Raw genomic sequence first — 19,006 nt, forward strand, 5'->3', positions numbered from 1 at the left:
CTTTCTCTTTCCATATGTAAAAAAATTGTCTTACTCTTTTCACTGCATGCTGCGGGTGGGCAGGCGGTGCTGGTGATGCGCTGTCCAGAGTAGCCAGCGGCCCTCTCTGTTGATTCTTTAATTAGTACTTTCAGTATACAATTCTTGTCTCTCCAACTGGCTTTATAATTTCATCAGTATATTCGTGTGTGTGTGTGTGTGTGTGTGTGTGCGCGTGCGCACGCACGCACACACACATTAGGAATACCACCACTCATTTCAAGGCTCACTGGGTCTGTACTAGCAAAGTAGTATCTGGAAGACATCACCTGGATTCCTTCCATATGCTTTAAGTGGTCTCTGAAATTTGTTGTTAAGACTTTGGTGGTTGTCATCTCTGACTTCTTTAGCTCTAACTCCGATACATCCCACCATCAAACAGAGAGGTATAAGGAAGAAAGAAACAGCAGATTACTAAGAACCCCAAGACAGTACTTTACATTAAAAACTTTACATTTACATAAAACTGAGGATATCTCAGTATCTCCAGAAAGAATATCGATTGCTTCCATCCTAAGACTTACACAAACTATTTAATATTAAAAAACTTCTTTAGCTCCCCCACAAATCATGCTATGTTGGAGATCTATCAATCTCTTTGTGCTTTGTCATTTAATTAGGTCATCTCAACTTCTTTCTCTTTCCCTCTCATCTTAATCCTCACTCCCTCTCTGTACTACTCCTATATTTTGATTTATGTCTCTTACCCCCCACTATCTTTTTGTCTTCTGTTACTTCTATTTATATTTTCCTTATTTTAACTCTACCTCCAAATCAATTTAATAAACTCTTTGTCATGTAATCTATACTATATCCCACTACAAGTTCTGCTGTAAAATTAGAATAGTACAAAATGTTAGTAACTGAATCTATAGTGTGTTTTGAAATTTTTATGGAGCAGACATAATACTCCTAACTATATATGAAAAAATATAGCACAAAAATAAGAACATTACAAATGCTACTTATGGATACTGGTGCAAAATTCTTAAAATATTATCAATCTAATTCTAAAATTATACTACAAATAATATTATTAAGTAAATTGAAAAAACTGGAATATGGATAATAGATTAAACTATCAAAGTTAAAAATTATTATCTGCAGAGAGCACATAATAGGGCAAATAGGACAAAATTTTAATAACTGGTGAATTTAAGTAGAAATTCTTTATACCATTCTTGCAACATTCTGTGAGTTTGAAATTATTCCCAAACAAAAAATTTAGAGCCTATACCATGTCCATGTTGAGTTTCCATCAGGAATGCAAAGATAATCTAATACTATGAAATCAATCCACAGACCCTATGGGCATATGGGATTGATTTCCATTTAGCCACAGGGTTAAGGAGACAAATTATATGATGACTCTATGAATATTGGACAAATCTCCAACAAAATTTAATACTTGAGAAAATAAGAATAGTTGGATACTTCCTTAACATAACAAATGAATACCTAAATTTTAAAGGCAACATTTTTTTTTAAAAAAGATTTATTTATCTATTTACTTATTTATTTTTGTGGTACTGGGGATTGAGCCCAGGGGCAGTCTACCTCTGAGCTACACCCTTAGCCTATTTTATTTTATTTTTTTATTTTATTATTTTTTTTGAAGGGGAGTAAAAGGTTTATTGGAAGCAGCAGGGAATAAGGAAGATGGCTGAACACCCCAAAGGGGCTGTCGGAACTCTGGAGTCCAGCTGCTGCCTTTAGGACATTACTTGGGAGTAGCCCAAGCCTAATGCCTTCAATTACAGGCGGCTTTCTTCCAGAGTCCACGCGATCTGCCAGAAAAGAGGAGCAGGTCACCCCTAGGGGCCCTGGTCAGCCTTGATGTCCAGCAGAGGCCTTCAGGTCACTACCCGAGAGTAGCCCGAGCCACATGCCCTCAATTGCACTCTGCCTTCTCTCAGGGCTAACACGACCTGTGAGAGAGAGAAAAGCTCCCCAACAGGGAGGGGTTCCCAGAGTGGGTAACCTTATTTTATTTCTAAATTTTGAAATAGAATGTCACTAAGTTGCTGAGGCTGGCTGCCAAGCTGCAATCCTCTAGCAGTCTCTGAAGAACTGAAATTACAAGGAGTGCCACCAAGCTAAATTGCTGAGGGCCTTGTTAAATTGCTGAGGCTGGTCTTGAATTTTTAATCCCCTTGTCTCAGGTTCCTAAATACTGGAATTAGAGGTGTGTACCACTATGTCCACTGAGAAGTTTTATGTATGAAAGTACAGTTTCAGCAAGTAACAGAAAGTAGCATAAGGCTTCCTGGATGACTGATAATTTGCAGATGGGCTTTAGCTCTCCAAATACTTTCTTGTTTAAACAACAGCTGGAAGGCTAGATGAATTAATGTTTCCTTTATGTTTCTTTCTTTCTCTCTCAAATATCGGAATAATCTTGATAAAGCTGTTTCAAATTAGATATAAAATATGCTGCATTCCTAAGAGAAGACTCTCTGCAAGTTTTTTTTTTCCCCTTCAGCTGTGATCTTAACTGAAACAGTTCATCTTGGACTTTAATCAAAGACTGCCTTTTCTTTACGATACCTAAAATCATCCTAGCAGCTTTAGGACAATAGGCCTTCAAAGTACTATCTGCATTCTCTTCCTTGGGGAATATGAGTTCCATAGTCAAACACCAGGTAAAGCTTATTTTTGATGATAGCATTCATATCAGAGTGGTAGAAAAGTGGCAAGCAAAAAAAAAAAAAAAAAAAAAAAAAAAAAGGTATACTTCTCTCTGGTTTGCAACAATTTCTACTGTAGTTAGGAAGGCTGTACTTGTAATTGGTATGTAATGCTGACCTCTTAGTTCCCTGGCTTTTTGTTTCCTGTACAAAACTAAGCAGGGAGTAGGGGAAAAAAAATAGCCATTTAGATGCTGTTTTTTTGTTTTGTTTTGCAGGACTGGGGATGGAACCCAGGGGCATTTGACCTCTGAACTACACCCCCTGCCCTATTTTTTATTCTTTATTTTGAAACAGGGCCTCACTAAGTTGCAGAGAACCTCACTAAGTAGCTGAGGCTGTCCGCGAACTGTGATCCTCTGGTCTCAGCCTCCCGAATGCTGGGATTACAAGCATGTGCTACCACGCCCAGCTAGATGCAGTTTTCTTACTGTCTTTATAAGAAGATTCTTGGTTGAACATGCAAAGTTTTTTTTTTCTTTTTTTTTTTCAGTACTGTGGATAGAACCAAGAGGCATTCTACCTCCAAGCTACACTCCTAGCTCTATATTTTTATTCTTTATTTTGAAACAGGGTCTCACTGAGTTGCAAAGGGCCTCACTAAGTAGCTGAGGCTGGCCATGAATCTGTGATCCTCCTGTCTCAGCCTCCCAAATGTTGGGATTATAAATGTGTGCCACCACGTCTGGCTCAAAGATGTATTTTTTTTTAATGAACATATTTGGCTTTATGCAGCCAGAATTCTTAAAAATATCCTATTTCTTTGACAGAGTCTTGCATTTCTGGGAATTTAACTTAAGGATCTGTTCCTTGGCATTAAAAATATGCTTAAATATGTTTAATATACATACTATTATTTAAAACCATAACATTTGGACCATGAAACCAAGAAAATACTTACGCAAACAATTGCATATCCTCTTTCAATCAACTATTATATAAACTTAAAAAATGATCATTATAAAGACTAATAAAAGAACAACATAGATGATATGTTAAGTGAATAACAGTGTATAGTAAATAGTGTAATTAATTTATATTGTAAAATTCATTGGAAAGAATTAAAACCAGTATAAAATATACAAAATGGTAACAGTGGCAAAGGAGGAGAGGAAGACAGGAGGCTGTCTTATATAAGTGATTATATATAAATAAATAGATTCTACCTTCTTATGCCTTAGTGTGTGTGTGTGTGTGTGTGTGTGTGTGTGTGTGTGTGTGGTGTTTTACTGGAGATTGAACCCAGGGGCATTCTGCCTCTGAATTACATCACCAGCTTTTTGTTTTTAAAAATCTGAAACAGAGTTTTGCTAAGTTGCTGAGGTTGGCTTTGAACCTGTGATCCTCCTGCCTCACCCTCACAAGTACTGGGATCACAGGTTTGTGACATCACACCTGGCTTTTGCCTTATTCTAATTACTAACTGGATAATTTACTCATCATGGTCTTAGAATATTAAGAGTTGGAAGGAACCTTATATAACCTTTCCTCCTTTTGTGGTGCTGGGGGATTGAACCCAGGGGCATTCTACATCAGAGCTAAACTCCCAGTCCAATTTTTTATTCTTTAATTTGAAACAGGGTCTCACTAAGTTGCAGAGGGCCTAAGTAGCTGAGGCTGGCCTAGAACCCAGATTCTCCTGTCTCAGCCTCTCAAATGCTGGGATTAGAAGCATGTGCCACCACATCTGGGTCTCCCCCCCACTGTGTGTGTGTGTGTGTGTGTGTGTGTGTGTGTGTGTGTGTGTGTGTGTGTTACTGGGGTTCCTGGAAACCCTTCTACCTCTGGGCTACACTCCCAGATCTATTTTTATATTTTTATTTGGAAACAGGGTCTCTTAAGCCAGCACGGCTGGCTTTGAACCTGCGCGATCCTCCTGTCTCCACCTCCCAAGCGTGGGGATTACAAGTGTGCACCACCACGCCCGGCTTACCCACCCGCTTTTTTAATAGATGGAGAAACTTAAGATGATAGGAACAGTATTTTCTTAAGATCTTTCGGGAAATTAATGGTAAAGCTGGAGCTTGAACTGTGGACATTTGAACATGATGTGTGATCATGAGGAAGGTAGTTCATTTCATTTGCACTGAAGTTTCTTCATTTATAAAATAGGTAATAGCATTACCTTGGGTTATTGTCAAGACTACATGAAATAACTTCTGGTGGGACCACTATGGAGCATAGTGAATACTCAATAAACATTAGCCTTTTTCTCTAGTGAATGTAACTCTAAGAACAGAGTAGAGTTGGGAGGAAAAAAAAAAAAGAGAGAGAAGCTGAGAATGGAACTTGGGGCAAAGCACTACCCTGACCCTGCTGCTTCTACTACCCTAACCTCTGCTCTGGTAGAAGACAGAGCCATTGAGAATCGTTCCCTGGGCTTAAGTGGGCTGACTTGAGACTGCAGAGTGCAGGCCAGTATCCTGCTTTCCTTCCCCCTTTTATCTATTTTTTTCTTTATTCCTCTCTGGGTGATTAGTATGAAACAACTCTAATGCATTCTCCTTCACAGAGTGACTTGGGCACTGTCTGGAGCCAGCTGTTTGGGGATGCACATACTAGCAGCAATTTCTAATTTTCAAGCCATTTCAGAGAAATGCCATTTTCTTCACGTTAGCTCCTAGTCATTCTTGGAAACTTTAGTCCTGCTTCAACTTCAGCAATGTGTAATAAATTTAGGTATAGAGAAAAATATAGCTAATCTAAAATACAGACAGATATATGGCAATTATTTTAGTGTCTGAAATAAAAGGTATATCTACAAATCAAGTTAACCAGTCAGAAGCTGGCTCTGAGAATTTGTATTATTCACTACAAATTCATCCAGACAGCTGGTCTTGATTTGCAACTCTGCTGACTGATTTCAAACTTTGTGTCCTGTTTTTTTTTTTATATATTTCCATGTTTAGATCTAGCATATTCTGTTTATAATATATTCTGTCTACCTCCAACTCAACATTTACTTTGTTTAGTTTGGCACCAAATCCATGGTTTCCCCAGCATTTGATCTTAGAAGAATGCTTCTAGTTCTAGAATTCTCTAGCACTGAAAGCTAGGGAATGTGGCTTAAAAAAATAACAGGCCTTTTTCAGAGAAAATTTCTCCTGAATGTTTCAAATTCCTTCCGTCCTTCCTGTCCAAACCCACTGTCACTACCTTAATTCAGATACTCGTCACTCCTGCATTAAACACTGAAACAGTGAGCTGATGCCTCCTTGCCCCTAGCTTACTTCCACTCGTCATTACGTCTCAGCTTAATCTATCAGGTCGTAAGGACCTGTCTAAAACAAGAATGAGTATACTATTCCTTTGGTTAAAACCCTTCCATGGCTGCTTCTTACTTCCTGAGAAAAGTCCCTTTGTACAGCCCTGCTATTCTCTTGCCTCCTCTGCTTTAAGTTTTTTGATATATACTCTGTGCTTCAGCTCTCTGAACTCTTCTTTTTCTTAGCTTTTGCCAAGTTTGTGCCTTTACAGTTTCTCTGAAATTGCCTCTCCATCTGGCTACCAACTTTGGGTAGGCATCCTTCAGTAAATGACACAAACCCTAAGAAATCTCCAATCTTCCTGCCTTTCATCTATTCAGTTTGTATATTATTAACTTGAGGCTTATATATCTGTATGTTTCTGAGTAACTGTTTAATATTTCACTATATTTGAAAAACTATTTCAACAAGCACCTGCTTTAAAAATGCACATGACCTAAACTTTTAACACTACACATGAACTAAGAATTGCCTTATTATTATACAAGCAACAATCATCATCTGACAGCTAATCCAAATAAAATGCATCGAAGTGACTTACTGGGCCTCAATTTCCTCATTTATAAAATAATAATATTGGTAGACAAAGAAGGCTGAGGTTGATTAATGGAGGAGCTACATCCGAATATGTGTAAACGTATGAATGCAGCCAGGTGTGGTGGCGCATGCTTGTAATCCCAGCATTCGGGAGCCTGAGACTGGAGGATCGCGGTTCACAGACAGCCTCAGCTACTCCATGAGGCGCTCTACAACTTAGTGAGAACCTGTTTCAAAATAAAGAATAAAAAATAGGGCAGGGGTTATAGCTCGAAGGTCAAATGCCCCTGGGTTCCATCCCCAGACCCCACCAAATAAAAGTATGAATGTAGCATGGTTAACCCGGACAACTCATGGTTGGGGGTGGGGGGTGAGAGGCGGGAGGGAGAGAGGGCACCAAGCACAGTCTGAATGTATGCCATTTTCAATATGATCCACATAAAAATAAAAAATAAATAAAAAATAGTATTGGGTTAGAAAATGACACTTTTTAAAAGGTTTATGATTATGCACTATTATTGTCACCAATTTATACATAAAGAAACTAAGGCTAAAGGAAGTTAAATAAATCTCTTAAGATCACAACCTGAGTATAATTCTAAAAAGGTCTTTCCATTTTGAAAGTTCTGTGAGAATTCTACAGATGAATACAGCAAATCTAAACAGGATACAGAAGGAAGTAAAATCAGCACCAACTCTTTCTACTTTATATTTATCTATAACTCATCTCTCCTAATAAAAGCTGTTATACATTGCACACTACCAATACACCAGAGAAGTAAAATAAGTATTTTGATTGAATTTACTAAATTTGCAACCTTATACATGACCCTAAAAACAAAGTGTAAGTCTATTGATGTTACTGGAAAAGGAAAGATTAAAAATTTCTTAATGTTACTATGAAAGATACACACACTTAAAAGTTTTTTTTTTGGATAGGGTTGGGGGCTAGTTCCTGCCAAATTAGTCAAGATGAGAACATTATTTTGACTTGTGCTAATATAATTCTGAAAATATGCACATAACAACTAAAGTATAGTAGTATATAATCACTAAAAAGTACAAGTAACTAGAGAAGCGTCATAAACTTCAATCCAAACAGGCTTCCAGGTGGTGCCAAGCAGAGACAGATTACTAGAAGCTATACCAGGAGGGGAGGAAGCAATGACAGATAAATGTGTGTGTTCAAAATACTCCTGGGGGAGAGGGGATCCTGCCCACTGCTCCTAGATGGCTCTTTCAATCCCATGTAATTGTATGAAAGGTAAAATTCCTAGGAATATCTGAACTGGCATGGATGGTTGTGCAATTGTGTGTACAGACAGCTCTATTCAACTATGAATGACTTCACCTGTGACAGCCAATTGCATTTCATTTTCTATGGCTAAACAGCTGGTAGTGACTAGCCTGGAAAGCTGACTTCTCTTGTCTAAACAGTTATTGGTGCTTTGAAGGCTGCCTCTCCCACTCCTGAGCCTTCCTATTCTACTCCCAACACATATTTCAAACTTGCTAACCACCAGATGCTGGTTTGAGGGCCCTAGAGTTTCTTGCAGGTCTCATTAATATATTTCCAAAGTCAGTGAAGGAAACAGTTCAGTTTGTGTGTATTAGTGTGTCTACATGACACAGGTGAATATGGGCAATGAAAAAGAAAAAAATCAATGGGGAAACCCAGTGGGTTTAGGCTTCCTACACTCGAATCTTATTTTCATTCATGGCAGTTTCTTGTTGACCTTGGCATCTTTGCTTAGCTTGGCTTGGTTCAGCTATGTGCTGCTAACTGGGTTGATGCCAAGGCTGCAACTCCATTCCTCTAACTCCAGCTTGCTTACTAAAGCGCGGCTGCCTCCTGCTCCTAGCTGGCTAACACTTGGTACACCACGTTAAGCCTCATCCTCCTGACTCTTCCCTATGCCTAAGAAGAGGACTTCTGCAACTACAAAGACATGTCACAAATTCCTGGGGTTTTGTGGGCTGATAAATCTGTAGAGAGTGGAAAAACAGCAGGATAACTAAAAGCACTCTTGATGGGGCCACATGCAGAATTCAAAAGCTTCATATAGTTGTCTAAGCTTATAGGTAAAAAGAACATCCCAGCAAGTGAAGGGTGGTATCCTTTCAGAATATAGTCTGCTAATCTGTTTGATCAAACCCAGGCTGCTTGAAGAGGTGTCAGGAAAGCACTGTAGCACAGAACCTGCTAGTTAGCTGCAGTGAAGTGAACATATTATATATTTCGTTGGCATAAGATGATGAATTTTAAAAGCATACCATCAAACTCCTACTTCTCATATATCATCCTCATAATCTCCATTTACTTTTGCTCTAAGAGTTTGCCAAGTTTCTCTCATCCTTTTGATATTACATGAATGCCTATACCTTGTTTTTCTTCTAGTTGGTCACTATTGAGACTCAGAAATTCTCATCTATAACTAATATTTTCTCAAAAAGTCCTATAGGGAATTTAATGGAAAACTTAGTAACAGAATTTATATTACTTGTTTCCAATATGAGTTTTCCTAAGAACCAACAATACATTTAAAATAGGGGATTTTATAAATCAATATGTATTGATGCTGTACCTTAGTGTTACAATAAAAACTTACCCCCAAAAAACTTATATGGGTTCTACATATTCCCAAGGAAACAGCAGGTGTGGTCAAATTATGAACTAAGTGATATACTACTATTTCCAGTAATTTGAGAGCTGCCAATTATTTCAAAATACATACCAAAGCTGCTATTGTTCTCAAGAATCTGGAACTGGTGAAGGTGGGGGAGATACGGACAGAGTAAGGGGCAGCTGAAAGTACCTGGAAGAGAGGCAAGGGAGATTCTTCTGTCCCTTGGGATATAGTCAGAATCAGTGGGAGAATCATATTTCCTGCTTCATAATGTAGTGCCATGCATCTCATTTCCCCATATTCCTATTTCTATTTGTTTACCATAGAATATATCCAAGAGAAGTGATGGTAGTATAAGCTCACTGCACAAATCTCATACATATATTCTTTCTGATCTGTATACTCATTTTTCTTTTCTTTTTTGTTGTACTGGGATTTGAACCCAGAGGAATTCTACCTCCAAGCTGCACCCCTAACTTTATTTTAATTTTTTAATTTTTATTTATTTTTTGCGGTACTGGGGATGGAACCCAGGGGCATTCTACCTCCGAGCTATTTTTTATTCTTTATTTTGAAACAGGGTTTCACTGAATTGCAAAGGGCCTCACTAAGTAGTACTGGGGATGGAACCCAGGGGCATTCTACCTCCGAGCTATTTTTTATTCTTTATTTTGAAACAGGGTTTCACTGAATTGCAAAGGGCCTCACTAAGTAGTAGCTGAGGCTGTCTTCGAACCACGATCCTCCTGTCTTAGCCTCCCAAATGCTGGGATTACAAGCGTGCGCCACCACGCCCGGCTTTAATTTTTATTTTGAAACAAGGTCTCACTAAGTTGCTAAGAGTCTTACTATTTGCTGAGGCTGTCCTTGAACCTATTCTCCTCCTGTCTCAACCTCCCAAGTATGGATTACAGGCATGGGCCATTACACCGTACTTCTGATTTTTCACTTTAGTCATTCAACCAATACCTTACCTGGAAGGTAAATACTCTTTATAACCTCCACTGAGGCTAGCATAGCTAAGATGAACTGCTCTACAACTGTTGGAAAGATGCATGAGGAAAGGCCAATGGCAGCAGATGTGATTAGATTATAAAGCCAGAGAGGGAATACAGACAGAGATTGTGTTTTGTGGAGGGAAGGAAAAAATGATATATTAGATAAGGGCAAGGCTAAGACAATGTGTTTGAGAGGGCAAAAGAGGGAAAATAGCCAAGAAACAATTTGCTTTATTGACCCTTATATCCAGATCTTTTCTGGTATGGCTAGTGAGCTCTTTCCTTCCTTCCTTCTTTCCTTCCTTCCTTCCTTCCTTCCTTCCTTTCCTTTCCTTTCCTTTCCTTTCCTTTCCTTTCCTTTCCGGGTTTGGGGATGGAACCCAGGGGCATTTGACCTCCAAGCTACACCCCCTGCCCTATTTTTTATTCTTTATTTTGAAACAGGGTCTCACTGAGTTGCAGAGAACCTCACTAAGTAGCTGAGGCTGTCTGCAAACCGCGATCCTCTGGTCTCAGTCTCCTGAACACTGGGATCACAAGTGTGCGCCACCACGCCCGGCTCTAGCGAACACTTTCTGAGGAGAAAAGAGAGGGCGTGTAGGCCACATGAAGATTCCTGTACAGTCCATGTCTTCCTGCTTCCTGTGACTTATTAGAAAAAGAAGCTGAGTGAAAGGGCAGGGGATGGTCCCACTGTAGAGGTGCATGGGTGTTTAGAGACTGAGAGGTAGGTACAGGTAGGGTCTAAATTCTAGACATGGCAGAAGGAGGAATTTTAGCTCTGACATCACACCACAGTGCCTCTTTTCTATTCCTACCAGGATCTGGAGTTCAGAATCTAGTATTTTGAGGCAGTGGAGAATGTAGGGAGTTTGGGGGTGGCATGTCTGGGGCAATGTGGCTCAAAGTGCACTGGCCCTGACAGCTGGCTCTGCTAAAATGTCTCCGTGATCTTGCCCTCTAGACTCCTATATCAGCAGATCCCAGTCACTTAATCCTGAACTTCAGTTTTCTCATAAATAAAATGTATCTGAAAATAATTATACCTAGCTCAGAGTTACCAGGAAGATAAAGTCAAATACTGTGTGAAAAGAACATGAAACGAATACTGGTATTTTTGCCTACTTACCATAAGCAAGAAACAGTCTCATTTTACTCTGAATTTTCAAACATTTGCACAGTAACAACCAGAAGGTAAAAAGAAAGGAGGAGATAGTATGATTAGAAAGGGAACAGGCGTATTACAGAGAACATCTTGTTTTGTGAAATGAATTGCATAATCGCATTCTTTCCACATGGTATCACTTGCTCCTCAGCCAGAACACTGAGATGGCTACCTCTGCTATTAGGGAAATCTCCACTGTAGGACCGCTGAGGTGTGAGGCTGGGGAAGAGAGGGTTATTGGAGGGAATGATCGAAAGATAAATGCTAAAATGATGACCAAAGGACCTGTGTGGAGGAAGGTCTCTGCCTTCTGAGCCTGGGCCTTCTGGCCACCTTCCATTAAAAAAAAGGAAGGTCTCCAGAGAGACACAGAAGAGAGCAGTTAGAAAACTCCTCTGGACGCATCAACCACATGTTGAGTCACTTCTTATCAGCACCGGGTGCAGTCAGAAAGGAATGCATGCCCAGCAATTCTTGGACACAAAGGCTCCCAGCTATTTTGACTTTGCAGAACTGCCCAACTTCTCTAGGAGATATCTTGGTTAACAGACATTAGTAGGCAAGAAAGTGAGGAAAAAATCAATCTTTACTTAATAAACCCCAAAGTACCAGAGCTTCTCCTCTTTTAGCCTCAAGTAAACAAAAACACGTCCATCACTAGTTACAGGACACTTCTCTTCTTGCTGCTTTCCAGAGCTCTTGGCTCACACAGTGTAGAGGGATGGCAATGAATTCCTTACACTGACTTCAAGGCATGAACTTCTTACAGCATGCAGAGGAGCGGCACTTTCCTGAGCCAAGAAGAGTCTCTCCTCACCTCAGGTTTCCTCTGCCTCAGCACTACTATCCTAATCCTAATCCAAGCCATCCTCATCCCCTCATCCACAATTATCACTATCAACCCATTCTCCGCAGAATGATTTTTTTTAGATAATAGCTTTATTGACACATAACCACATGTCATAAAATCCACACAATTCAGTGTTTTTTCATATGTTTATAGTCATACAAATATCACCCTAATTTAATTTTAAAACATTTTCATTATTCCCAAAAGAAAACTCATATCCATGATCAGTCACTTCCAATTACTGCCTCACTCCCCCAGCCCCTGGCAACCACTAGTCTACTTCTGTCTCTATGTATTTGCCAGTTGTGGACATTCATACAAATGCAATCATACAATGCACGGTCTTTTTCATTTAGCATGTCTTTGGAGTCAGCTATGCAGTATGCAATACTATTTGTAATCCATTCTTGTTACCAAATAATATTTTATTATATGGCTGTATCACATTTTATTCTCTCATTCATCAGCTGAGGCTGTTTCAACTTTTGGGCTATTATGAACAATGCTGCCAAGAACATTCATAATCTTTTAGTGGGGACATATATTTTTCTATTTTCTTAGGTATATATCAGTAAGTGGAACTGCCTGGTCCCATAGAAACTATGTTCAACATTTCGAGTTACTTTCAATCGTTTTTTTTTTTTTTTTTTTTTTTTTTTTTGCGGTACTGGGGTTTCTGGAAGCCCTTCTATCTTCCAGACCTATTTTATATTTTTATTTGGAAACAGGGTCTCTTAAGCCAGCAAGGCTGGCTCCGAACCAGCGTGATCCTCCTGTCTCCGCCTCCCAAGCGTGGGGATTACAAGCGTGCGCCACCACGCCCGGCCTTACTTTCAATCGTTTTTTAATGTGGTTGCAGTATTTTACTGCCTCACCAGAAATGTATGAGGGTTCTATTTTCTGTCTCCTCACTCACTAATCTTATTGTCTGGCTCCTGATTATACCCATACCCATGAGTGTAAAGTGTTATTTAACTGTGATTTTATTTTTTCTGAAGATTGAACCCAGAATTTGAACTATGCCTCCAGCCCTTATTATTTTTATTTTTAAACAGGGTCTCACTAAGTGGCTCAGGCTGGCCTTGAACCTGTGATCTTGTCTCAGACCCCCAAGTGCTGGGATTATAGGTGTGTGACACTGTGCTCAGCTGACTATGATTTTGATTTACATTTCCCTAATGATTAATTATGCTGAGCATCATTTCAAGTGCTTGTTGGGCAACTGTATAAATTCTCTGGACAAATATTTATCTGAATCCTTTGCCTAATTTTAAATTGGGTTATTTGTCTTTTTTATTGCTGAACTGTAAGTGTTCATCTATATTTTGGATACATATTCTAGAGATTTTAAAAAAGTAAATCAGATCTCACTACTCCCGTGCTTAGTACTCTCTAATGGTTCCCCAATTAATTTGGTCCCAAATTCTCATCCTGGTTCCAAAGCTCTGCATGTCGTAGTCCCTGCTTACTCTCCAGTATCAGCCTGTTCCACTCTCTCACTCGGGCTGAGCATCCTGGCAAGAGCAGTCTGCTTTTTGTCCTTGAAATATAGCAAGCTCATTTAGGCTTTAGGACCACAGTGTTAGCTGTTCCATCTGCACGCTTAGGGCTTGCTTTCCTTGGATGGCTCCTTCTTATCATTTATATATAGACTTTTCAGACAAATTTTCTAGAAAAGTAATTTTATTCAAAGAAGTCTTCCCTTCACAAAGTCTTATGGATGATGGATGTGTTCATTATTTTGATTGTAATAGTGGTTTCATGGTGAATATTTATACAAAACTTCCAAATCGTATACTTTAAATACATGTCATTTGTACTTCAATAGTTATTAAATAAAAACTTCCCTTAAACCACTAACTGCTTCACTATCTTATCAGATTTTGTTTCCTTAGGAATAATCTTATTTCTCTATAGATTACTGTGTGCGTGCGTGCATGTGTGTGTGTGTGTGTGTGTGTGTGAACCCAGGATGACCTTTTCCATGATAAGGATGTGCTCTTCCACTGTATATGTATATCCCCAGAACTGACCTTATTTCTTGACTTAAATAGTTTACGTCCTATCTTATCTCACTGGAAGTGCCACGAGGGCTGGAATATCATTCATCTTTGTCTCTACTATAACCTCAGCTTGCTTACAATCAGGTGCTCAGTAAATACTTGGCTAATTGAAGGAATAAACTTCAGGAGGTGTTTTGAAGAGCCTCTTACACCACAGGAAGGGGGACTTTCCTCAGATTTGCCAGAACATTTTAGACTTAAGAGAATGGGATTCTTACTGCTTTTCTTACTAAGAGCGACTTGCAAAATCTATCCTGGATGATCACCACTACTATCATCATCATCATCATCATCAGTATCATTTGTAATCCAGTTAATCTTGTCAATACTTTAATATTTTATACATATTTACCCATTATTAATGATTTTTTTTTGCGGTACTGGGGATAGAACCCAGGGACATACTACCTCTGAGCTACACCCCAGCCCTATTTTTTATTCTTTATTTTTGAAACAGGGCCTCACTAAGTTGCAAAGGGACTAAGTAGCTGAGGCTGCCCGCAAACTGAGATCCTTCTGTCTCAGGCTCCCAAATGCTGGGATTACAAGCGTGCGCCACAATGCCTGGCTCATTAGTGATTATTTTTATAATAATAGTATTATAATAGTGATAATACAGTATGTAATAATATAGTGTACTATCTAGTGCACTATAGTAATTATAACAAATATAGTATATAACTATAATACAGGCAGTAATACAGTAAGAATTTGACTATAATACCAGCAGTAATACAGTAAGAACTTGTTTTAGTACTGGCTATTTGGAAGGTGTAAACATTTTGCTCATGTAACCTCATTTATTTCTCATAATAACTTTATGAAGTAGAGAGGTAAATTAACTGCTCAAAGCCACACAACTGGTAAAGGTAGAGCTAAATCTCAAACCCATTAATTTCTTACTTTAAAAGCCCATGATTTTTCCATCTAGAGGTTGAATGGAGTCTAGATGAATCCATCTAGAGTATTTTTACAAAATGATGTCACTTTAGCTCATTACAAAGCTCCTAAGGCCTGACATTTGCCTTGATAAAGATACTACCCAAACTTTGAAATGGGTTAGGAATAGAAGATTTCATGTCTGCCTTTATTTGCCTTCCCTCCTTCCCCCCCTCCCCCAGTACTGGGGATGGAACCCAGGGACATTCTACCTCAGAGCTATACCCCCAGCCCAATTTTTTATTCTTTTTTATTTTGAAACAGGGTCTCACTAAGTTGCGTGGGGGGGGGGTGTTCTCTAAGTAGCTGAGGCTGGCCTCGAACCCGTGATCCTCCTGTCTCAGCCTCCAAAGTACTGGAATTACAAGAGTGTGCCACTACACCTAGCTTTATCCTCTTCTTTTTAAAATTGTTGATGATTATTCTCTGCAAGGCCTTTGTTCCTAAGCTGCTGGCCCTCCCACCTCCCTTGCCTCATAGAGAAGTCTGTTGGTATAGACAGGCTGACCATGATAGACTTGGGTGATATCCCTCATCATCTCAGTCCTGGTCTCAAGGGCCTTTACCTTTGGTGCCAGGTGGCTGCAGGTTGTCTCCGGTCAAGGAACACCAGCCCACAGGAAAGATGTCCCTGGAGTCGAAGCGGCACCAGTAGTCAAAGGCCCCTCGCCACCCATCAAAAGTGACGAGCACCTCTGAGCCCCGAACTTCCCCAATAGTGGCTGGGCAAATAAAATGAGGGTTCTTCCTGTCCACAGCTTCTAGCTTCATCCCCATTTTGAAGAAGTTGTGGGAAGGTGATGGTGGCTCCTAGATAAAAACAGAAATATATAGACCTAGACACAAAGAGAGGCTGGGTATGTCAACAGACTATTGTCTCACCTGGATGACTAAAAAGTGACTGCTATGCCAGATTTATCATGGAGATTTAGTCTTTTTATTTTTTAATAGATCTCAAAGGATACCGAAGTATTTGTGCCTTTCCCTGTCCCATTTTCCTTCTACCTACTACAAAGGTAACAGTTACCCATGCTTGATTTTATACTTCACTATATATACACATACCCATTTGCACTCTTTAAAATTTTATAGAAATGGAGCCAGGCGTGGTGGCGCACACTTGTCATCCCAGCATTTGGGAGGCTGAGACAGGAGGACTGTGGTTCAGGAGCAGCCTCAGCTCTTAGTGAGGCCCTTTGTAACTCAGTGAGACCCTGTTTCAAAATAAAGAAAAAAATAGGGCAGGGGGTGTGGCTCGGAGGTAGAGTGCCCCTGGGCTCCATCCAGGGCATTAGTACTGAGAAAACTAAAATATTATATAAATGGCATTTATTGTTCACATTATTCTACAATTTGCTTTGTTGTTCGACATTGTTTTTGAAATGAACCCATGTTGATAAATTTAGCTCCAGTCATTTTAACTATTAATAGTACTCTATTATTTGAATAAATCATAATCTACTCATTTTCTTTTTATGGACATTTAAGGCTGTTCCTAATAGTTTACACTTTCAAAAGAGTTTTAATGATCATTTATTTTTTCCATCTTGTGTTACTGAGAATTGATCTCAGGGACATTCTACTTCAGAGCTTTAGCTCCAGCCCTATTTTATTTTATTTATTTTGAAACAGCATCTCACTAAGTTGCTGAGGCTAGCTGAAATTTTTTTTAATGGTACTGGGGATTGAACCCAGGGGGATTCTACCTCCATGGCTTCCACCAGCCCTTTTAATTTTTTGTTTTGAAATAGAGTCTTGCTAGGTTGCTGAGAGTCTAGCTACATTTCTGAGGCTGTCCTCGAAACTAGGATCCTCCTGTCTCCTCCCAAATACTGGGATTGCAGGTGTGCATCACCAGACCTGACTTGAAATTTTTAAATTTTTAATTTTTGGGATGGGGTCTCACCATGATGCCTGGACACCAGTCTTAAACTGTGCCCAACCAATCCTTCAGCTTCTGCCTTCCAATTACCTAGGACTGCATGTGTGCGCCTCCATTCCCAGCTGAATTTATCACAACTATCTTACTCCCTACCTTCTTACTTTACTCTTTTTCCCCCTCCCTGATTCAGAATTTAAACATTCTACTTATAATCTTTTTGTAGATCTCATTAAGATTTTAGCTGCACAGTTGACATAACAGTCTAAAACTCATCTTTACTTCTAGTCTCAAACTATACAAGAACTTCAGAATATTTTAACTACTGTTATATAGATGTAGACAATTTAGTTCTACAGTGCTATACTGCCAATCAAAAACTTTTTTCATTATAATGTTAACCCACCTCTTTTCTTTTTTCAGTACTGGGGACTGAACCCAGGGGCATTCTACCTCTAAGCTACACCCTCAGCCCTAGTTTGTATTCTTTATTTTGAAACAGGGTCCCACTAAGTTGCAGAGGACCTCATTAAGTACTCGAGGCTGGCTGTGAACCTGTGATTCTCCTGTCTCAGCCTCCCAAGTACTGGGATTACAAGTGTGCGCCACCACACTCAGCTAATTTTCTTTCCTTTAATATGCTTGTATTGGTGCATTATAGTCTCACATCAGAGGGTAAATCATATGGACAGTAACACAGTTAGTAAGTATTGTCTCATTCTTATTTTATGGTTCAATTACCTTCTTTCTGAAATATATTCTTCAGTTGTTCATTTAGTGGCCATGTTAATATCTATTTGCATTGATTTGTTTGATAAGTCTGATTTTTACCTTCATTTTACAATAATAGTATAACTAGATATGGAATTCTAGATGGATGATTATTTTCTCTAAGTACTTTGAAAATACTAATCCATTATCTTCTGGCTTGTACTGCTGCTGTCAACAAACATATTGTCAGGTACATGATCTTTTTGAAGATATTCTGTTTAATTACTTGCTCAGATTTTCTGACTTTAGTTTCCTATAGTTATAAAATGATGTCATAAAGTATTTATTCTTTTGGGCTACTGGGTATTGAACCCAGGGCCATTCTACCTCTGAGCTACATCTCTAGCCATATTTTTTATTCTTTATTTTGAAACAAAGTCTCACTAAGTTGTTGAGAGTCTCACTAAATAGCTGAGGCTGGCTGTGGACCTGGGATCCTTCTGTCTCATCCTCCCAAGTACTGGGATTACAAGAGTGCACAAACACACCTGGCTTTCTTATTCTTTCTAATTAATCTTCCCTAGTTTTCTGTTCGGTATCTATCAAGCCTCTCCCAGAGTTTACATTATTAAAGGACATCATTATTCTACTTGTTTTTTGCCCTTAAAATTTCCATTTTCTGCCGGGCGTGGTGGCGCACGCTTGTAATCCCCGCGCTTGGGAGGCGGAGACAGGAGGATCGCGCAGGTTCGAAGCCAGCCGCGCGCGCTGGCTTAGGAGACCCTGTTTCCAAAAATGAAAATGTAAAAATAGGTCTGGGAGTGTAGCCCGGAGGTAGAAGGGCTTCCAGGAACCCCAGTACCACCAAAAAAAAAAAAAAAAAAAAAAAAAAATTTCCATTTTCTCTCGCTCTGTGCTGAAATCTAGGGAAATTCCTTATACATATATTTCAGTTAATTATTCAAGTGTATATGTTTAAGTCACATATATACTCATCTAATAATTTTAAATGCCTTGACATTTCTAGGACTTTCATTTCTAAATGTTCAATTTGATCATTTTCAAAACTTCCTTTTAAAAATTGTCTTATACTTTTCCATTTTTATTTATTCATTTAGTTCTCTAGTAGTTTTCAAGTACTTAAGTTATAACCTCTAGTTAATATTTCTATAATCTGAAAGTTCTTAGGGTTATGTTACTATGGATTGTGTCTACAAATTACCCATCATGGAAGATGTGTTTTGA

General features: G+C 39.1%; 1 protein-coding gene across 5 annotated transcripts in view; it reads right to left on the reverse strand.

The window, feature by feature from the left end:
- The window catches only part of SCMH1 (Scm polycomb group protein homolog 1), a gene marked incomplete at its 5' end in the record, with an annotated part of 94,241 nt that overhangs the window by 50,231 nt on the left and 25,004 nt on the right, over positions 1-19,006 (reverse strand). For 4 of the 5 annotated variants that reach the window (XM_080690778.1, XM_080690777.1, XM_080690780.1 and 1 more), the window contains one exon: positions 15,738-15,981. The exons of the other annotated variant lie outside the window; for it this stretch is intronic. In XM_080690778.1, coding sequence (XP_080546904.1) covers positions 15,738-15,981 — 244 coding nt within the window. The remainder of the gene's footprint in view (positions 1-15,737; positions 15,982-19,006) is intronic. 5 annotated transcript variants of the gene reach the window in all.

This window comes from Muscardinus avellanarius (assembly GCF_963383645.1).
Source record: "Muscardinus avellanarius genome assembly, chromosome: 3".
Classification (NCBI taxonomy): Eukaryota; Metazoa; Chordata; class Mammalia; order Rodentia; family Gliridae; genus Muscardinus; species Muscardinus avellanarius.